This window comes from Oryzias latipes, chromosome 24 (genome assembly GCF_002234675.1).
Source record: "Oryzias latipes chromosome 24, ASM223467v1".
NCBI classification, from domain to species: Eukaryota; Metazoa; Chordata; class Actinopteri; order Beloniformes; family Adrianichthyidae; genus Oryzias; species Oryzias latipes.
Genome location: NC_019882.2, coordinates 16,948,068 through 16,965,301, shown reverse-complemented (window position 1 = coordinate 16,965,301; position 17,234 = coordinate 16,948,068). Strand labels below are relative to the sequence as shown.

The 17,234-nt window shown below is 37.5% G+C and overlaps 1 protein-coding gene across 3 annotated transcripts; it reads right to left on the bottom strand.

Annotated features, from left to right (window-relative positions):
• Positions 1–1,288: 1,288 nt before the first annotated feature.
• On the bottom strand, positions 1,289–17,202 carry LOC101174067 (nuclear receptor coactivator 7). Of its 3 annotated transcripts, none has more exons than XM_011491945.3 (17): positions 17,092–17,202; positions 16,261–16,418; positions 12,415–12,527; positions 9,744–9,814; positions 9,560–9,667; positions 9,378–9,479; positions 9,148–9,273; positions 8,344–8,528; positions 7,941–8,095; positions 5,657–6,217; positions 5,416–5,587; positions 5,185–5,332; positions 4,866–4,991; positions 4,626–4,778; positions 2,978–3,073; positions 2,827–2,900; positions 1,289–2,728 (listed from the first exon to the last, which is right to left on the bottom strand). In XM_011491945.3, the coding sequence occupies exons 2-17, from the start codon at positions 16,296–16,298 to the stop codon at positions 2,593–2,595; spliced, it is 2,364 nt and encodes a 787-aa protein (XP_011490247.1). In that variant the 5' UTR covers positions 16,299–16,418; positions 17,092–17,202; the 3' UTR covers positions 1,289–2,592. The 3 variants fall into 3 exon arrangements, with proteins under 3 accessions (XP_011490247.1, XP_011490246.1, XP_011490248.1); XM_011491944.3 differs by having other exon boundaries at positions 16,722–17,129; XM_011491946.3 differs by having other exon boundaries at positions 7,941–8,062; positions 16,722–17,129.
• Positions 17,203–17,234: the final 32 nt, after the last annotated feature.

The window sequence follows — 17,234 nt, the reverse complement described above, 5'->3', positions numbered from 1 at the left end:
GGAGAGGAGGAGGGAGCGGCTGCTAAAAAAAGAACTTTACAACTTAACTGTCTTCGCTTCAAATCATTACGTCAGTATTTGACCGGAAGCTGCTGCTGAATTTAAGGTAAATAATAGTTCCAATAATAGCTCCAAGATTAAAGAAAAAAAAAATGACAAGTAAAAAAATCTTAAAGATAAATGTTATAGATGAAATGAGAAATTGTTAGGAATTCTTCAACTTTGGAATTTAGTTAGAATTCAGACAAAAAGGGTCAGAATTCCAACATTTAAGTCATTGCTGTATTCATAATTTTTTTAAAAATGAAAACTAGAAAATTGAAACCCGAATTATAAGTGTATTATTATTATCATTAATTATTATTATCATCAATAATAACAATAAGAAAGTAATCAAAATCATGATCAGAGGTAAAATTTTTATTTAAAAAAAAAACAAAAAACGATTGAGGATTCCAAAAGATAAAAGTTTTCCAACTTTCCAAGTAATATTTTGAGAAAAATTAAAAACCTTTGAAAAAGAGTATAAATTCTAGAATTGAAATAACTGTGGAATTCTTGGATAAAAAAACGTTTTATTCGAAAGAAATTCAGATTTTTAAAAAGGAATTTAAAGGGAAAAGTTATGATTTGATGACATTTTTATTATTTTGTGACGAGTAAAAGGTTAGAATTCTGGAAAAAGCTTATATTCTAAAATAAAGATCAAAATTTTAATAGAAAAAAAAGGCTAGCATATGAATTAATAAGCAGAATTTTGAGGTCAGGCAGAATTCTGGGTAAAAATATACAACTTTAAATGAAAGAATCCACGGGGAAATTCTTCTTTCTCTCTCGGCTTTTCCCATCAGGGGTCGCCACAGCGAATCATCCTTTTCCACCTCACTCTAATGGACATCTTCTACCTTAACATTAGCCAACTTCATGTCCTCTGTTAAGACATCCATATATCCAAAAATTCTCAGATTAATAAACGTAAATTAAATAATTATTAAGGACATCAAAACAATGAAAAAAGATAAAATTGATGAAGGTCAGATGTGAGGGAAATGCGAATTAGAAAAAAAAATCTAGTTTCCCAAGAAAAAAAAAGGTAATGTTCAAACTTTAAGGCCAGTAATAGAATTTTTTTAAATTTTCTGAATATGATAGGGATCTTGAAAAACCGCAGACTCTTTTTCCCTTCTTTTTGTTGTTGTCCAAACCGTTTGATAGTTGCTTTCTGTTATATTTCTGTTATATTATAATATTACAAGCCGAGGTTTAAAAGATCACCAAAACACTGTTATGCTTGTAGATATATAACATTTATTTAAGTTTAAATGTATTCGCAACAACGCAATAAATAGATCCTTGGTGTCATCACATGAAAAATAATACTTATCAGCATTCACAGTTACAACAGTAAACACTTAAAAGAAATGGTCTCATAGTCACATGAAGCAGTACGGGCATCTCTAAACAAAAAGTCATGACGCACATTTCCCATCATGCTCCCGCCAGCTGCAACCACAAAAACAACTCAAATGAACAACTTCAGTTAGTGGATGTAGAGTTAGTGAAGTATCAAAGTGCAAAAACATCCTCCCCTCTACATCCTTTAGTGAGTGAAGGAGCAGCTGCCGAGAGGATGGCAGAGTTTTTCCTCCTGCAGTCATTTAACCTTAAAAGAAAAGCGTTTCCACTGAGAGCCGCGTTCTGTAGTGCAAAGTAAAGTAAGAAGAAACCTCTACTGGCTGGAAATGAACGGCAGAAGAGAATAAAATTAAATTCACAACAAATTTTGTCCAGAAATTGGTATTTATATTTAAAGAAATGCATCTATAAAATTTGAAAAAATAAACTCACACAAAAGGATTATTTTTGTAAAAATTCAATGTACAAATAAAATAAAAAAATAAAGAGCTTTCCAACAAATAAAGCTCAAAAACAAACATTTGGTCACTGAAAATTTAAGCGCATTACTATCGAAAGTGATTGGCTATGAACAATACGGGAATCGTTCTCATCCTCTGAATCTCCAACTCTAAGACCAGGACAGACTTTAGGGAAGGAGATCCCTCTGCTGTAAACACTTCATTTAATAGCCAAGGATCTAGAACCACGTCTGGTCAAGTCTTAAGTTTATGGTGACAAAAAAAAAAAAAATCTTTCTTCTGTGCATACAAATGATTGGAAAATTATAATAGTTTCTGCAAAGATACAACCAAAAAACAAAGGGAATCTCCTGACACAGACCTGAAACCAGCACTTTGCAGAGTAACAGTAATGTTTAGGCCCCTCTGGAGTTCATGGTGGATAGGTAGTCTGCATGCTCGGGAGGCTGGAGCAACCGTCTGTTGTCTCAGGCCATTGACAAACTGACACCTGTTCTATTACTCCCTAGTTGAAGCTAGGATGAGCTGGCACCCCCACCTACCCGCAGGTCAGTCCAACCTGTAAAGGTCTCAGCTCCACAAGCTATTTCTGGACTTGTCTCGCAGAACCTCCAGTGTCGTTTGTGGGCGGCTATGGTTGTGGTACATGATACAATTTAGGGGGTGTTTTAAGGTTTTGTGGATCAGAGAGCAAGTGCAGAGGGAGCAGGTGGAGCTACTCAAAGGCCCAGACCTCTAGACTGTGGATGCTGAAATCCTGCTGGAAGGACAGTGGTTGGTTGTTAAAGGTGGCGCATCTGGTAGTGGTGCCTCGGAACAGATCAGCATCCAACCAGAGTCCCAGGTGACCTCTGCATAGGGGGAACAAAGAAACAAGGACACCGCTTAAAAAACTCCCCAAGACATAAATAAATTAGCGGCCACGTGACAAATAATCAGATGTACACACCCTCCACCTCCCATGTGAAGAGAGTCAATGTCGCCTTTCACAAAGTAAGAGTTCTCCCCCGTCCACCGGTACACCTGGAATAAAAACACCTGCTTTCAAAAACCGCCCCATGGTTTTGGCTACTGGCATAGCTCTCACTCTGAGCACAAACTTTTAATTCAGGGCAGAAGCTGTAGAGGAACGTCTCTCCAGTGCCGTAGCAGTGCTCGCTCACTCTAAAGGGATGAGTGGAAAATCCGCCAAATATCTGGAAAAAAGGGGGACATCACATTTTATCTTTCCATCAATACATAATCGTTCAATTTTTGTGTGTGAAAGCGCTGAATTCTGTTTATTTTCAAATTTCATGTTTTTCTTTTTTAAGACCACAAGAGGGCGCCAAAGTCAATTTAAAAAAAACATTTGTTGTGAGTGACGGAGGATCCAGGAGACAGGGTTAGATGGAGGAAGCTGATTCACTGTGGCCGACAAGGAAAGCCGAAAGGAAAAGAAACAAAAGTTCTAAATGATTTTTTTGGTTTAAATAAACATTCTGCTCTTACGGCTTTTATAGTAAACAGTATCTATGTATATGATAATTTATTACATATGGAACACAAAAAAAAAACAATTTTTAGAAATTAAATATTACGGTAGTTATTTTCCTGAGTTCCTTTCCAGCCCGAAAGAAAGACGACTCGATCCCTTTTGCTCCGTGTGGGTCCATTTTATGACATCATCCTAGAGTCGGCCATTACAGCGTGTCTGCGTTTCTCCCACGAAAACAAACAACTTACAAACTTTTGCAAAGATGGATGTTCATATAGAAGGAAAGAGTTTTAGCCGATCACTGCTAGTTTTGTGAGAAATGAACCTTTGAAAAGCTCAAATAATTGATTTTGCATGGAATAGGCCTTTAAAGACCCACTGCAATAAAAACGGTTTGTGGTGTTTTTAAAAAAAAAAGAAATTAGGTTTAAAATTGCATTTCTAAATATTTCTTGATGCAAATCATGGTAAATAATATGGAAGCGTATTATATTTAGTTAATATAAAAAAAGGATGATCTCTGCTGTAATTTTTTCATGCATTTAAAAAAATCAAAACAAAACAAAATAAGAGATTTTTGTTTGATTTTTTTTTTATTTTTAGAAAAACTCCAAACAGGCTGGATTCTAATCTCATCTGCTCATGAAAACTGTAAGATTAACTGCAAATAGAATTTGAAAAGCCACAATGTGTCTGTGTCATAGACATGATCTGCTTTTACAAAAAAACGCTTTTTTGTAAAAGATCAAAAGATGTTTGGAGTGAGACTTTAAACGGTTTTCTTACGGAAAACTTAAAACTACCTAACTAAAAAAAAATGTAACAAAATTATTTGGTTTTTTTTATTCTTTCGCTTATTTTTACAAAATTAAATATTAAACCTGAATTTTAGGCATAGACATATTTTTTTTCATATGTTAGAAGTTTGCATTTCAAATGTAAAACAACTTTTAAAAAGTTTCAAAAGTAATTTACATATTTTGTATTAAGAATTTGATCTTGCTGACAATTCAAGAATGTAATTTACTTATTTAAATGGATGATGCATATTTTTACATATTTAAGTTAAATGAACTTTTTTGCAGCTGTTTTCATTAAAAGATGCAAAAAATAAAGAGTTTTGAATTGTTATCTTGTTCTGTTTACATTGCTTTTCTCTATTAAAGTACTAAAGTAAAATGTTTTTGGTTCATGACATGATTTCGTTTGAAAATGTCATTTGAACATTTTGGTGTTATTTGAATAATGAGAGAGAAAAAAGCCATGGTTACCTGATAATCCATGTCTTTGATGACCAGCAGCACCGGGCTGTCCACATCTGCAACGTTCCTGTACAGAGTCTTTAAACTGCTGCCATGTTTTTCAGTGCTGTAGACCAGTCTCCACGGGTATCCCTGCACGCGAGCAGGCAGGCTACAAGCCAGCTGGAAACAAAAACGGATCAAATACTAAATCCTTGTTTCATAACGTCCGGTTGCTTCCTAACAGCTGGGAATCTGCTGCCTCCTCACCTTCTCGATGTGCGTGTCCTCCAGCAGCTGGCTGCTGTCCATGAGCATGGGCAGCGCATCCGCAGACAGGTCCCTGTCGCAGCTGCCAAAGCTCTGTCGGCGCTTTGCCTCATCAATGGTAATAATCTGCGTTTACATTGGGAATTTATTCCTTCACCGTAATGTAACCAAAAACACCAGTCTCGCTGAAATGTAGCGCCACTTTTTTATTTAAAACGTTATCAGAAAAAAAAACCCAACAGAGCAGAAATGAGATAAATGTTTTACCCTTGAAGCAACAAGGCAAAGCTTCACAACATCCTGTGATGGGTTTCCTCACCTCCCAGCTGCAGGATGCGGGGTCACTGAAGAAGTCGTCGATCATGTCCAGCTCATCCTTCTCCACCACCACAAAGCCCTGCTCTCGAGCCTCTTTACCGTAAACATCGGGAGACCACTGAACAAAAAAGGAGTACAGATCCTGCGCCCTGGAGCACGCACGGATACAAGGGTCACAGGTTGGCTCCGTCACTCTGGGTGAACTTTTGGGTGATCTTCGTCATCGTCTCACCTCTCCTGTGGAACAGCAAACCAGTACTCGGGCTGCCTTCCCCAGCTCCCGAGGGAGTGGGCCGGACTCGAAGTTCTGCCCGTGGCAAAAGACTTCCTCATGGGTTTCCCAACTTTGAAGCAGAGGAACATGGGTGGGTTCTTGCTCCTCTCCTCAGATGAGAAAAGCATATCTGCACACAAAAGACCAATGAAGACATGAAGACCAATCTACCTGCTTGATCATGTGACTCTCCACGCACCTTGTATTGGAGCCTGGATCTTCTCCAGTAGCCAGGACCTCATCTCTGAGTTGTCGTTTTTCTTCGGGTTCTCATCCTCACAGAGTTTCTCCCCCTCTTTCGGTCCATGAGAGCTTCGCCTCGGCCTTCCCTGAATCCCAGAGGATTCCTGAAGAGTCAACTTCCTGATGATTTTATCATCTACCCTGTTCAGCGGATCCTCTTGTCCTTTTAATTGAATGTCTTTGGTTAGTGTTGTTCCCTCATGAATCTCAGGTTTATCATCCTGTTTCTCAGTCTCCAAGGTGGAATGCGTCGACTCTCCATCCTCGATGGAGCTGTTCTGAGCTACACCTTCGTCCTCCTCCTCATCAGGCTTCCCTTTTGTTTGTCCGAGCATCAGCTTGTCCTCCAGGTTCGAACAGCTTGATCTGGACCCCTCATCCAGATCTCTGCTGGCAGCGTTGAGCGTGGTGGAGGGCGGCCCCTCAGCCTCTTCTGTGCTCCCGTTGACGGTGGGCTCCAGCTCTGTGAATCCTTCATCTGAAGGAGACTTCTCCGTCTGGTCCCCCACTGTGCTCCCTACGATCAAAAATGATTGTGGTTTCAAACCAAGGCTGATTTGACGAAAACTTCATCATAACCTCTGGAGAAGTTTTAATAATACAGCGGTTTAAAAAATACATGAGGTATGGAAGAAATATATCGAAAGATTCTGAATTCATGGTGGTGGGAAAGGAAATGTGTCTTCAAGATCTTCAATTACAAGTTAGAAATTCAGTAAACAGCTAAAAAAAACAACTAAACTTTACGGCTCCACAGTTGGTCATGAACAAAATCGTGTACAAACCTGCAGTTCTGTATTCATAACAGGGACAGATTTTATGTCAAGGTTTTTCACAAACAGGGGTCTGCAACCTGAGGCTCTGGAGCCACATGGGTCTCTTTCACACCTCCATTGCAGCTCTCCGGTTAAAGAAATATAAACAGCTTTTACTTTTAAAAAGAAACTTTAAAGTAAAAAGCAAGTGAGTAATACAGTAAAAAAAGGTAACAAATTCAAATTTTATTCAGCTTGTTGGGCAGTCGGTATTACTCTGCAAGGTTCCTGACTACGGTAGCCCAAATTCTCCAATAATCTTGTAATTAGTATACTAAAACTTTTTGTAGCTTTTTAATTTTTGTTCCACAAAGATCAATTTGAGGTTACTAAGCCCAAATATAACAAGGGTTACTTAAATTTCCTTTAGATTCATGAATGTCTGACACCGCAAACAGCAAAATAAACAGTTTTTTTAATCAATGCTGAAATTACATTACCTACATGTTGCACTGAGATGATCCTTTTTATTTTGAAAGGGAACGTGTCAAAAGTTATAAACAATTTAGAAAAAGGGCTCATTTCAATTTGTTTGTTTTTGTGCCCAAAAAAGGAAAAAAACAACAGTTCATTTATTATTATCATGACAGTAGCAACTACATAAATACAAATCAGTGTTTTAGGTGAAATAAGACTTTGTGGCTCCATCAGGTTAAAGGTTGCAGACCCCTGTTCTAGGACATCCTGGTTAAAGAGGGGACCTTAGAACACAACTTTCATGATTGTGCCTTTTTTTTTAAACTAAACTTAAATATGTTGTCAAAAGACATTTTTTGATTTATTATTTTAATCATTGAGGCAACCTGACATCACAGTTTATTGAGCTGTGATAGGTCAAGCAAGTCACATAGGATGGGATTGTCTAAACATTTACTCTAAAGTCTGTGTGTTTGCCTTAAGGGAAAACATTTCCGCTTGTGCATTTTCTTTTGGCTGTGATAGACAGCAAATTGTTTTATGTTCCAAAATAATATTCATACCAGATGGCAGAGAGTGCAGTTTTTTTTTAACGTAACAATCTGAATCTGTGTGAATCACATCTGTGTTCCTAAAAAAACGGTGTAACCATATATCTATATATAATAAATATGGGATTTAAATCATAACACTGTTATAGAATTTTTCCTGCCAAAGGGTTAGAATTGAATAACTTTGTTCTAAAAGATGTTCATACCAAGCAGCAGTGGATGCAGTTTATTTTCCACAAACAGAAAAATGACTGTTACAAAATGTATTCTTACATTTTTTTTTATGGCTTTATTGTGTGTTAGCTAGACTAATGGCCAATAATAAAGATGACCTATTCGAGAAAACAAATTTTATGCTGGTTTAAAAGTAAAATAAAGTTTTATTTTAAAACAGTATGACATAGCATGGAAAAACTTTTCTTACGACAAAATAAATTACATTTATGTTAGGTTTTACCCGTTTCAGAGAGAGTAGCTTCAATGTCATCCAAGACTATTGGTCGATGTGGAACCAGAGCTTCGTATCGGCTGAACGGGTTGAGCTCTTGCTCAGACGGCAGCTGCTCCCACTCACCAGGCCTGTACACAGGACACAGATCCTGGGGTAGGTCTCTGCCACGTCACGGGCGCCACACACAGACAAAGATGGAGAACCAAACAAAAACGACAAAGAAAACGTGCAACAGAAATTAACAAAACATACGGCTTCAAACATGACAAATGTGGGGGAAAAAAGCAACTAAGCAGCAAACGAGCTTAAATGAAAAACTGACATGAAAAGGAGTCAATGGATAATAATAAAAGTGAAATAAAAGTTCAAATGAGGAGAAATGGCAGTGAACAGTGTGGGGAGCTCTTACGAAGGCAGAGCGTCTTTGAGCTTCATACGCGACACGTCGTCGTACAACGCCACAGAAACCATCTCCTCCATGGGGCAGATGAGGCCGTACTCCTCGCAGCCATTCTCGATCACCAGCGGGTCTGACTTGTGAGGGTCAAACATGATGTTGTTGGGGGTCACAATCAAGACACCGCCAACCACACCCTGAAAACAAGCCAGAAAGCTTTTTCTCCCACTGAAACACAGACACGTGCTAAAGAAAATAACTGTTTTCATTCTATTTCTGATAACATTCTCTTCTTTTTGGAACTAAAGATAAATAACTATTACTGTTCAACTGTCTTATTTTCACTAAGACAACAGTTTATTTTTTCCTAAATGAAAGAAATTGTTAAAACCCAACTTATAAAAAGTTTTTTTGCCCCTTAATATCTAAAATCTTTGCCTCTCATCTGCTGAATAAAAAGAAATAATTATCTTTGTATATACTTCTACTTCTGCAATTAGTTTTCAACCTTTTAGAAGCCATTGGTCACATACATTTAAATAAAAACTGAATTAATTTAGATAAAAGGAATAAAAACAGCAGCATTTAGCTTTTTTAGGAACTAAGATGGCAATTCCGACATTCCTCTACCAAATTTAACAGATGCTATTTAATCTAAGCTAAAGTTTTTTTTATAATAAAATAGAAAATGACACAAAATGTCCCCTAAAACAAGACGGAGTGTTGAAAACACATGGCATGAAGTGATAGATGCTCATCTGATGCCATCTTGGGAATAAAAACGCTGGGGTAAAGAGCAGAATCGTAGCGTCGTACCATGCCGTCGGTGAAGTATTTGCAGCTCATCTTGATGAATTTAACCGTCGCCGGGCTCTCGTCCTCAGAGTTCGGGGAGAGCTTACGGCAGATGGATTTTGCTGACCTGCAGCCTTGAGTTTCATCCTAAAACCAAACGAGTCGTTGCAAAAAAAACGTACACATCACAGAGAAGATAGACTACATCCTAAGGTTTGATCAGAGGTTTTGGTGGATTTGGTTTTACTTACATGGGATACCTTGTCAGAAAGGCCGTTAGTAAGCGAGGGGTCAGAGGAAGTGGGAGACTTGGGGTCGGATTCTGATCGGCTGATATCTGGAACAAAGAGTTTCTGAAACATGGAAGAGAGCCAGCGGTGAGCCGATTCCAGACAAGAGGAGCCACGTGGAGGCAGAGTGCCGAGACCCTCACCTGTCCAGGGAAGACGCTGGGGGAAAAGAGCTTGTTCAGCTGCACCAGCTTGTTCGGGGTGATGTTAAACTTCAGTGCGATGCTGTTGAGGGAATCATTCGGACCCACCTGCAACCAGAAATATTTTTCTCCTAAAATAATCAGATGGCTGTTTAGAGGATGTGGTCAGTGTTGTGTTACTCACCGTATACTCCACCGTCCCTGGTGGCCTCTTCTTCTGCAGCTTTGACTGACTGTTAATTTTACACCCATCGCCTGCAGATGCAAAGATGGAAGAGGGCTGAACTCCAAAACCAAGGAAAACTTCACTTCTACTTCACAAAAATACTTTTTTCAAGACCAGAATGACGTATTTTAAATTGGAAAGTGATAACTGTGCAAAAATAATCAGAGTAGACAAGTAAAGTATAATGGGGGGGGGTGGTATTATACAAGTTTGCTTTCTCTTTCTTCTTATTAAAGAATCATTTAAACTCTTTTTGACAAACTTCACATTAAACGGATTCAGTGTGATGCATGTATAGATAATTGTGTGTGGATGTATAGATATGCCTTTCTTTTACTTTTCATTTTTTAATTTCCATGAAATCAAGACAAACCGTCTTAAGTTTAGTATATCTATGTATGGATGTATATCTCCTTTGTTTCTCTTCCTTTGCACTTTTTTGTTTGACAGCTTGAAATGTATCGATTCCAACCACATTCGATAGTAAGTCAGTCCAACAATTAATTTTTTGACTTTATCAACAAATTCAAAAATTGTGTCCACAATATAAACTTTTAGATTTCAATGTCAAACACTTCAAATCAACAAGTTGAGGTAATAATCTGAATTAGAGTCAAAATTTCAACATATCAAATGTACCTAATTCTACATTTCAAACTGTTTGTATTTGTACAGACAAAAGAAAAATGTGTGCGTGCGTTTGTGTGTGTGTGTCAACCTTTGGAATGGCTCTAATGTGCGTTTGATATGAAGTCCCCATAAAATCAGTTAAAAACGCGCAACAAATAGGAAATGGCAGTGAGTCACCACAAAGAGAGGACTGGTATATTACATAACCTACCTAACGTAACTTTTAATCAATTATTTTTTATGATTTAAAAATGTATGCTGCTAATATCTGGGTTATTCGAAAAGAATTTCCATCTAACCTCTACACAGCTTATTAGGTGGAAAGTAATTTTGTATATTTCTGACCTTTTCATTTTAAATAAATACTTTGTCATTATGCTTTATACTTATATTATTATTTCAGTTATTATACTTGTTAAAGAAATAGAACTTGTCCCTTTATCACTTCACCTACAACCAACCTTTTCATGTAAACTGTGGCTTGATTTACTATAAACACGCTGCAACACTGACGCTTGTAGAGGAAACTCCAGGGTCAGCATTTTCTGAGGACATTAGTGCAGCTCGGACTGCCTCGTCATGCCGCCATGACGAGGCGTAGAACCTGTTTACTGCAGGTGCGTCTGCTCCGAGCATGCTCAGTTCATCCTCTGCACTTTGCCCACAACCTTAGACTCCATTAGTGACAGCAGCGTTTCATAAATACAGGCTGCAGCTCTTCCATTTACACTGCTGGCTGAAGGAGGTCTATCATCAGTTTGGTGAGCATGCATGCTAGCAGCAGAGAGTCAGCTGCAAATTTAAAGGTTTATGCAAACGGTGCGTCAAAGAAAAGAAGTTCTGCATCAACCTGAATATTTACAGCTGACTTCAGGTCTTATTTTATTATCTAGATCATTTTTGTAGCTGAAAACCTTCAAAAGTGAGCAATAAATTCAAATAATTTGTTGTGGCTTTTAGTCCTTAAGAGTGTTTATTTCAATCTGCACTCTAATTTAATTTCATGCACAAGTCACACATCCGAAATATTAAAGACCCACTCCGAAGAAAATTGTGTTTTTAAAATGTTGTTGTGGCATCTTTCAGGTGGAGGTCAAATAAAAAGAGGATTAAGATTTTTATTTCATTTCTAAAAAAAAAATGCCGTCTGGGGAAAGAAAAGAATGAAAGAACAAATGGGGGGGGGGGGGGGGGGGCAAGGTTGCTTCTTGCCACAGTCCCACCCACAACTCAGGTGCAACTTTCTAATGAACTCCTGCTGCTCTGCAGAAAATATGTCCTAGAAAACCACACAGTTTTTTTTGTTTTGGGCTAAAGACCCCATAGTAATAATAATGATAATAATAGTAATACTAATGATAAAACACTGGGAACACTTTTAAAACAGATTAAAGTTGATCAGACTGAGACTTCAAATTGTGAACAGTTAGTTGATGGCAGGATAAAGATGTTCATAATATGCTGAAATGCACGTTTTTACTGTCATCAACAGACAGACTTATTTCGTTCAGGGACAGGTTGTGTAACTTCCTGCTTGAAACTGCTGATGTTGCTTCATTACAAATGATTCCTGGATCATGTCAATAGTGTCTCTCAACCGCAAAATAATAATTGCCACTGACCACAAATCATGAATTTTGTAAACCTGCAGCAAAAACACAACACGGAACATCATAACGGCGCTTATATCAAAGCTTCTTTGACTTAATTAAATGTTTAATTCAACAAATTAACACCATTTTCACAGAATTAAGTCAAGTTCTAGTGTTTGCAGTGTTTGCATCAGTTTTAATTCATTAGACTATCTAATCAAAGTGGCCTTTTAATAATGCATACCCCCATACATTAATCTAAAAGCACTTGCAGAAGTCTGTTAAACAAAGAAGTCTGTGCAGACTTTGCTGCAGTCTTCTGTGCATCCAATTATTAGGAGTTTCATAACTGCGAACAGCTAAAGCCAACATTTATATGATTTTTTTCATGCAGAATTAAGCCAAACCTGCTGGCAGCTTTGCTGTTACTGTCTGTGGGTCCTTCTTCTTGTTGGGATCACTGAAGAGTGCTGGGGTTCGCTCATTTGGACTCTTCTCCAATTGGCTCTGCCGTTTCCGCCTGACGAACACCAGAAAAATGGTTAATTCTGACTCATTAAAGGAGAAAAGGGAAAATTTTGTTACCAGTTACTTGGATACTCAGTACATCTTGGTGCTTACTTTTGTTTATCTGTGTACTTAAAACTGACTTGATTTTGTATCTTATACATCTTCAATAAAGTTTTGAAGAAAAAAAAACATATTAGTGTTAAAGAATCTCCATGTCATCACAAAATGTTTCAACTTGAAGATGTTCCATTTAATTCCACCCTATTTTTTGTGTTTCTATAAATGTACATCAAACCATTGTGCAGTAAATAACACATCTCATACTTTACAGTTATGCATGAAACTTTGAAGGACTAATCAAAGTTGTCGTCTCCCTCATTATTATCATTAAAGTTCAGTATTGACGGGTTTGTTGAAAAAATTAGAAGATGCTGCATTTTGATGCAATGGAGCTGAAAGGCCCATATGATTAATGCAACCAACTTTTAGAAAAAGTGGAGAATGCTGCTCTGCAAAGCTCTGAAATGAGCAGAAGCAGCTTCACGACTGTTGATGTGCTTTAATGGAAAGTAGAGACTGGATCGATAATCCTGCAGACAGGATTCCCCTCCCACACATCTCATTTAAACTGAAGCAGCTTGTATCCCAGCAAACACTCACATATTTGTCAGTAGATTCTCAAAATTCCTCCTTTATTGAGCTTCTTTAATTGTGGAACCATTTCTATCGGGTTCACGTCCACCCAGAGCAAATGTTTGGAAAAACTAAAACAGGTTTTGTCAATTCAGAGCTGAATACAGGCAGAGAAGCAACATGATTTGACTTTTTAAAGATCACAAAGGCAATATAAAACAAAATAACTTTAAGACAGCTGCTCAAAGTATGGGTACTAATAAAATAAAAATTTGTTTTGTTTTTCATTTTCATTTTAAACTAGAACAAAACGAAAAACTTTTTTCCCCCCTTCATTTAATAAAATATTGCTTTTAAAAATCCAAAATGTTTATAGTTTCTGCGTTTCATTGTGCCTGAGTAGTTGTACAAGTTTTCGTTTTTTTATTAAACTACAATCTCAACACTGCAAAAACAATAACGCCTTATTAAAGTTTTACGGTGACCGAAGGCCTGCGCTTCATTGTGACCTTTGCTCTGTTTGTCAGGAAGTGAAGCAGAAGGAGGAGGAGACAGCAGCAGCTGCATCGACTGATAAGACTTCTCCTCCACTCACACAAGTTCATTCTGAGGCCAAAAAATAAGCAAAAGCAGCCAAACTTCACAGCTGTTTGTCAGAGATGCAAAAGGAATAAAAGTTTTTCTTTTTAATAAAACACTTAACCTAAAGGAAAAAAAATAGGGCAAACAACTGTATAACATGATAGACAGATAACATGGGTATTAAAAACAAGAATATTTTATGGCTGACTGAACACCAAAAAGGCAAGTTAAAAATTAAAGTTAATTTAGATTTCATTGCAGAATTAATAGTCAGCTGCAATCCTATACTTAGTAGATTTGAGTTTTATTTCTGAAAACAATCTGAATATACAGAATTCCCTATTTGATTTGATTAAATGTTACTTTCCTCCAATCTCTCACAAAGAACAATTCCTTTTGTATAATTTGTGATTTATGCTAAACACAGATAAAACAGTAAAATACTAATTTAAAAAATACCCTTAAAAAGATTTTTTATCAGTATAACATACAGAAAAAAAAGGCGAGTCCATTTTATTTAATTTGGTCACCTACATTTACCAAAAGACAAATACAGTTGAAAAAAATTGCTGACAGGAGTCGTCTGAACCAAACCGGTTTATAACTGCCAACTAAAAATCTTTTGGTTTGCTTTCTTTGGTAACTTTTTGCAATAATTAGATTAAAATTATTAGGAACAAATGCACTGTCTGACCTGTGTTGGAAAAACAAATGAGAACAAAAAAAGGAAATATTCCCCTCTCAAAAGACTTTGATCAGTTCGACCACGCTGCTCTGTGAAACGCCCCACATTTTCCTCTGACTGCATGAATCCACTTTCCATTTACTCCCTGATCCTTTCCTAAAAAAAAAAAAACTCTGCTGCCACAAATCTAGCTTCATCAAGAACATGGAGTTCTGACACATTACTCTGATTAAACGTGAGGCATTTTCTGATAGGGATGTAAATGATACAGGTATGTATCAGAAAAAAAATGGATCGAGCACAACGGACAAGATGCTAAAAAAGGTATTAAATCAATCAGGAAGTAAAATTTGGTATCTTTTCCAAGCACTGCAAACAATATCTGAACACAATGACATGTTTTTTTTCCAAACAACTAAGAACAAAATAGTCAAAACAGAAAAAAAGATGATGTTAAGACATTTTCGTAAATAGTTTTAAATGTCAAATTTATAATAAAGATCTATCCAATTAGGCTGCATTGTATCGCCACAAAGTTCGTTGAATCTTTCATGTTTCATTTGTATGGAGCATCAGTACATGCTTGAATCATGTGAGAGGAAAAGATCCACACCCCCCACACCCCTAATTCCTGAGTCACTTCAAACATCGGCAGAAAATGTTTTTCAACTTAAAAAACATGTCCTACTTCACTTGTATTTAAGTATATTTTACTTATATTTTATTTTTGGGGATTTCAATCAGAAATCCCCAAATTAATTTGACAAATTATGTAGAGAATCTGAAGAAAAAAGGGGGATTTAAACAAATGAATTTATTTCCATGTAAGTAACAGACAACATGTGGAAAATGAGCTTAAAAAAACAAAATAGAAATTATATTTTCTAAAAAAAAAAAAAAAAAAAAAAAAAAAAATCCAAACACAAGAGTGAAGTCAGATTAATTTAAGATTTGTTTTAGCTTAAAAAAAAGACAAAAAAAGGAGCTATTTTGTGTAAAATGAAAATTTTAAAGTCCCTCTTCAATCATCTATTGATCTATTGTAAAAGTGTTCCCAGGGGTCATTTAATTATGATTATGCCGTTTTTAGCCAAAGGATTTTTTAAAAATCCTGGATCGTTTGAGGGCATAGTTTCAACAGAGCGGCAGAAGTTCTTTAGAAACTCCCCCCTAAGTTCTAGGGAGGACTGTTGGCGCAGAGCAGCCCCACCCCCACTTCCCATCACCCATCACGTTCTCTTACAGATATCCCCTCACAGACAGACACAGATCTGTTTGTCTGTGAGTGGATGCATCAGAATAAAGTGGAGCCCGCTAAAGCCGGCATGTCAGCGTCTGTGTCACAGCTTTTTCAAAGGGCGTTTTTTTTCTTCTGCTATTGATTCAAAAAAAGTTTATTAAAGAAAAGCAATGTAAAGATTAATATTCTTTATATATGTCCTCCATCATAAGAAAATGCCACAAGAACATGTTAAAAACACAACTTTCCTTGGAGTGGGGTCTTTAAACACAAATAACAATAGGAAAAGGCAGAAAATGTTTAGTCTAAATGAGTCGGATTTTTTCCCCCTCATTTTACTTAATATGATTTAATTCAAGCAAACAAAAAGGATTTTTAAAATGAAACCTTTAATTATCTTCTATTCTCTGCTTTCACTTGTGCACATTTGTCAATGGCACCAAAGGTTACTCGGGAAGGAAGTCATTGATCCATAATATTAATATGGAAATGGCTTGTTGCACAAACCCAGCATGATTAAATCAGTCTAAACTCCTGGAAACTACATGCATAGATTCAAAATCAATCAAATATTAGTGATGCACGTGCAATGTCTCTTCTTACCAGGCAAAATAGCCCAGCTTCCTCTCTCTTTTGTCCATCAGGCCAGCTACCTAAATCTGCATGCGGTTACAGCTGCTGCATCCATGCAAACATCCACACGAGACTGGATCCAAGTCACCAGGCACAACTCTGCAGGAGCCGCACACGTCCCGGTTTCCCTGCGAAACGGAGGAGAAAACACCCGAGTCAACAACACACGCAGGCTGCGGTTTGAATCCGAAGAGGAGCAGGCGGTAATGAGCGTGTCAGGGCAAAAGGCTGGAACCCACAATCTCTGTTCAGAATTAAACCTGCTGTGTTAGGATGGATATGGACGGAGTCTGTTAGCAACAGCAAGAGAACACAGCACGTGAAACAAAAGGTGAACGCGCGGAATCAGCCATAAAGGTCGCAACTTAAATGGTTATATAACAGTGGAATCCACAAACACGAGACGAGAGCAGCGTCTAACGAATCCTTACCTTTCATGGACCAGCCTTCCAGCCCCTATTTTACAGGAAACAACTCCACAAAAAGACGACGAGGTAAAGCAAAGCCCAAAGCGTCAGAGCTCACGCCAGATTGGAGCAAACAAAGGCTCGCTGAACAAGGTCCAGTCTCCTTCCTGCTGACCAGCTGATGCTAACGATGCTAGCAAGCTACTTTGTTTACAGTACAGACGGCAGCAACCTGCCTGGCGCTGACAGGAGCATTTTCCGTAGCCCCGCTGTCTTAAGGCGCTAGCCTGTGAATGAAACCTAGTCCGAACGAGGTACCAGTTATCAGGTTGCAGCACAAACGAATGCTAAATGTTACTAATAAGCGGTAACTGAAAGTGGTCATTTAGCATACCTTTTAAGCATCCCTGAACAACAACACGAGCAAAAATAAAGACTCCTCCCTTTTCTGGCGCCCCCTGCTGGTATGTGCAAGGTGACAGTTCACCGGTCTTTGTTCTTTTTTAATCGAAGTTGTGATGTCTTCGGGCAGTAAAA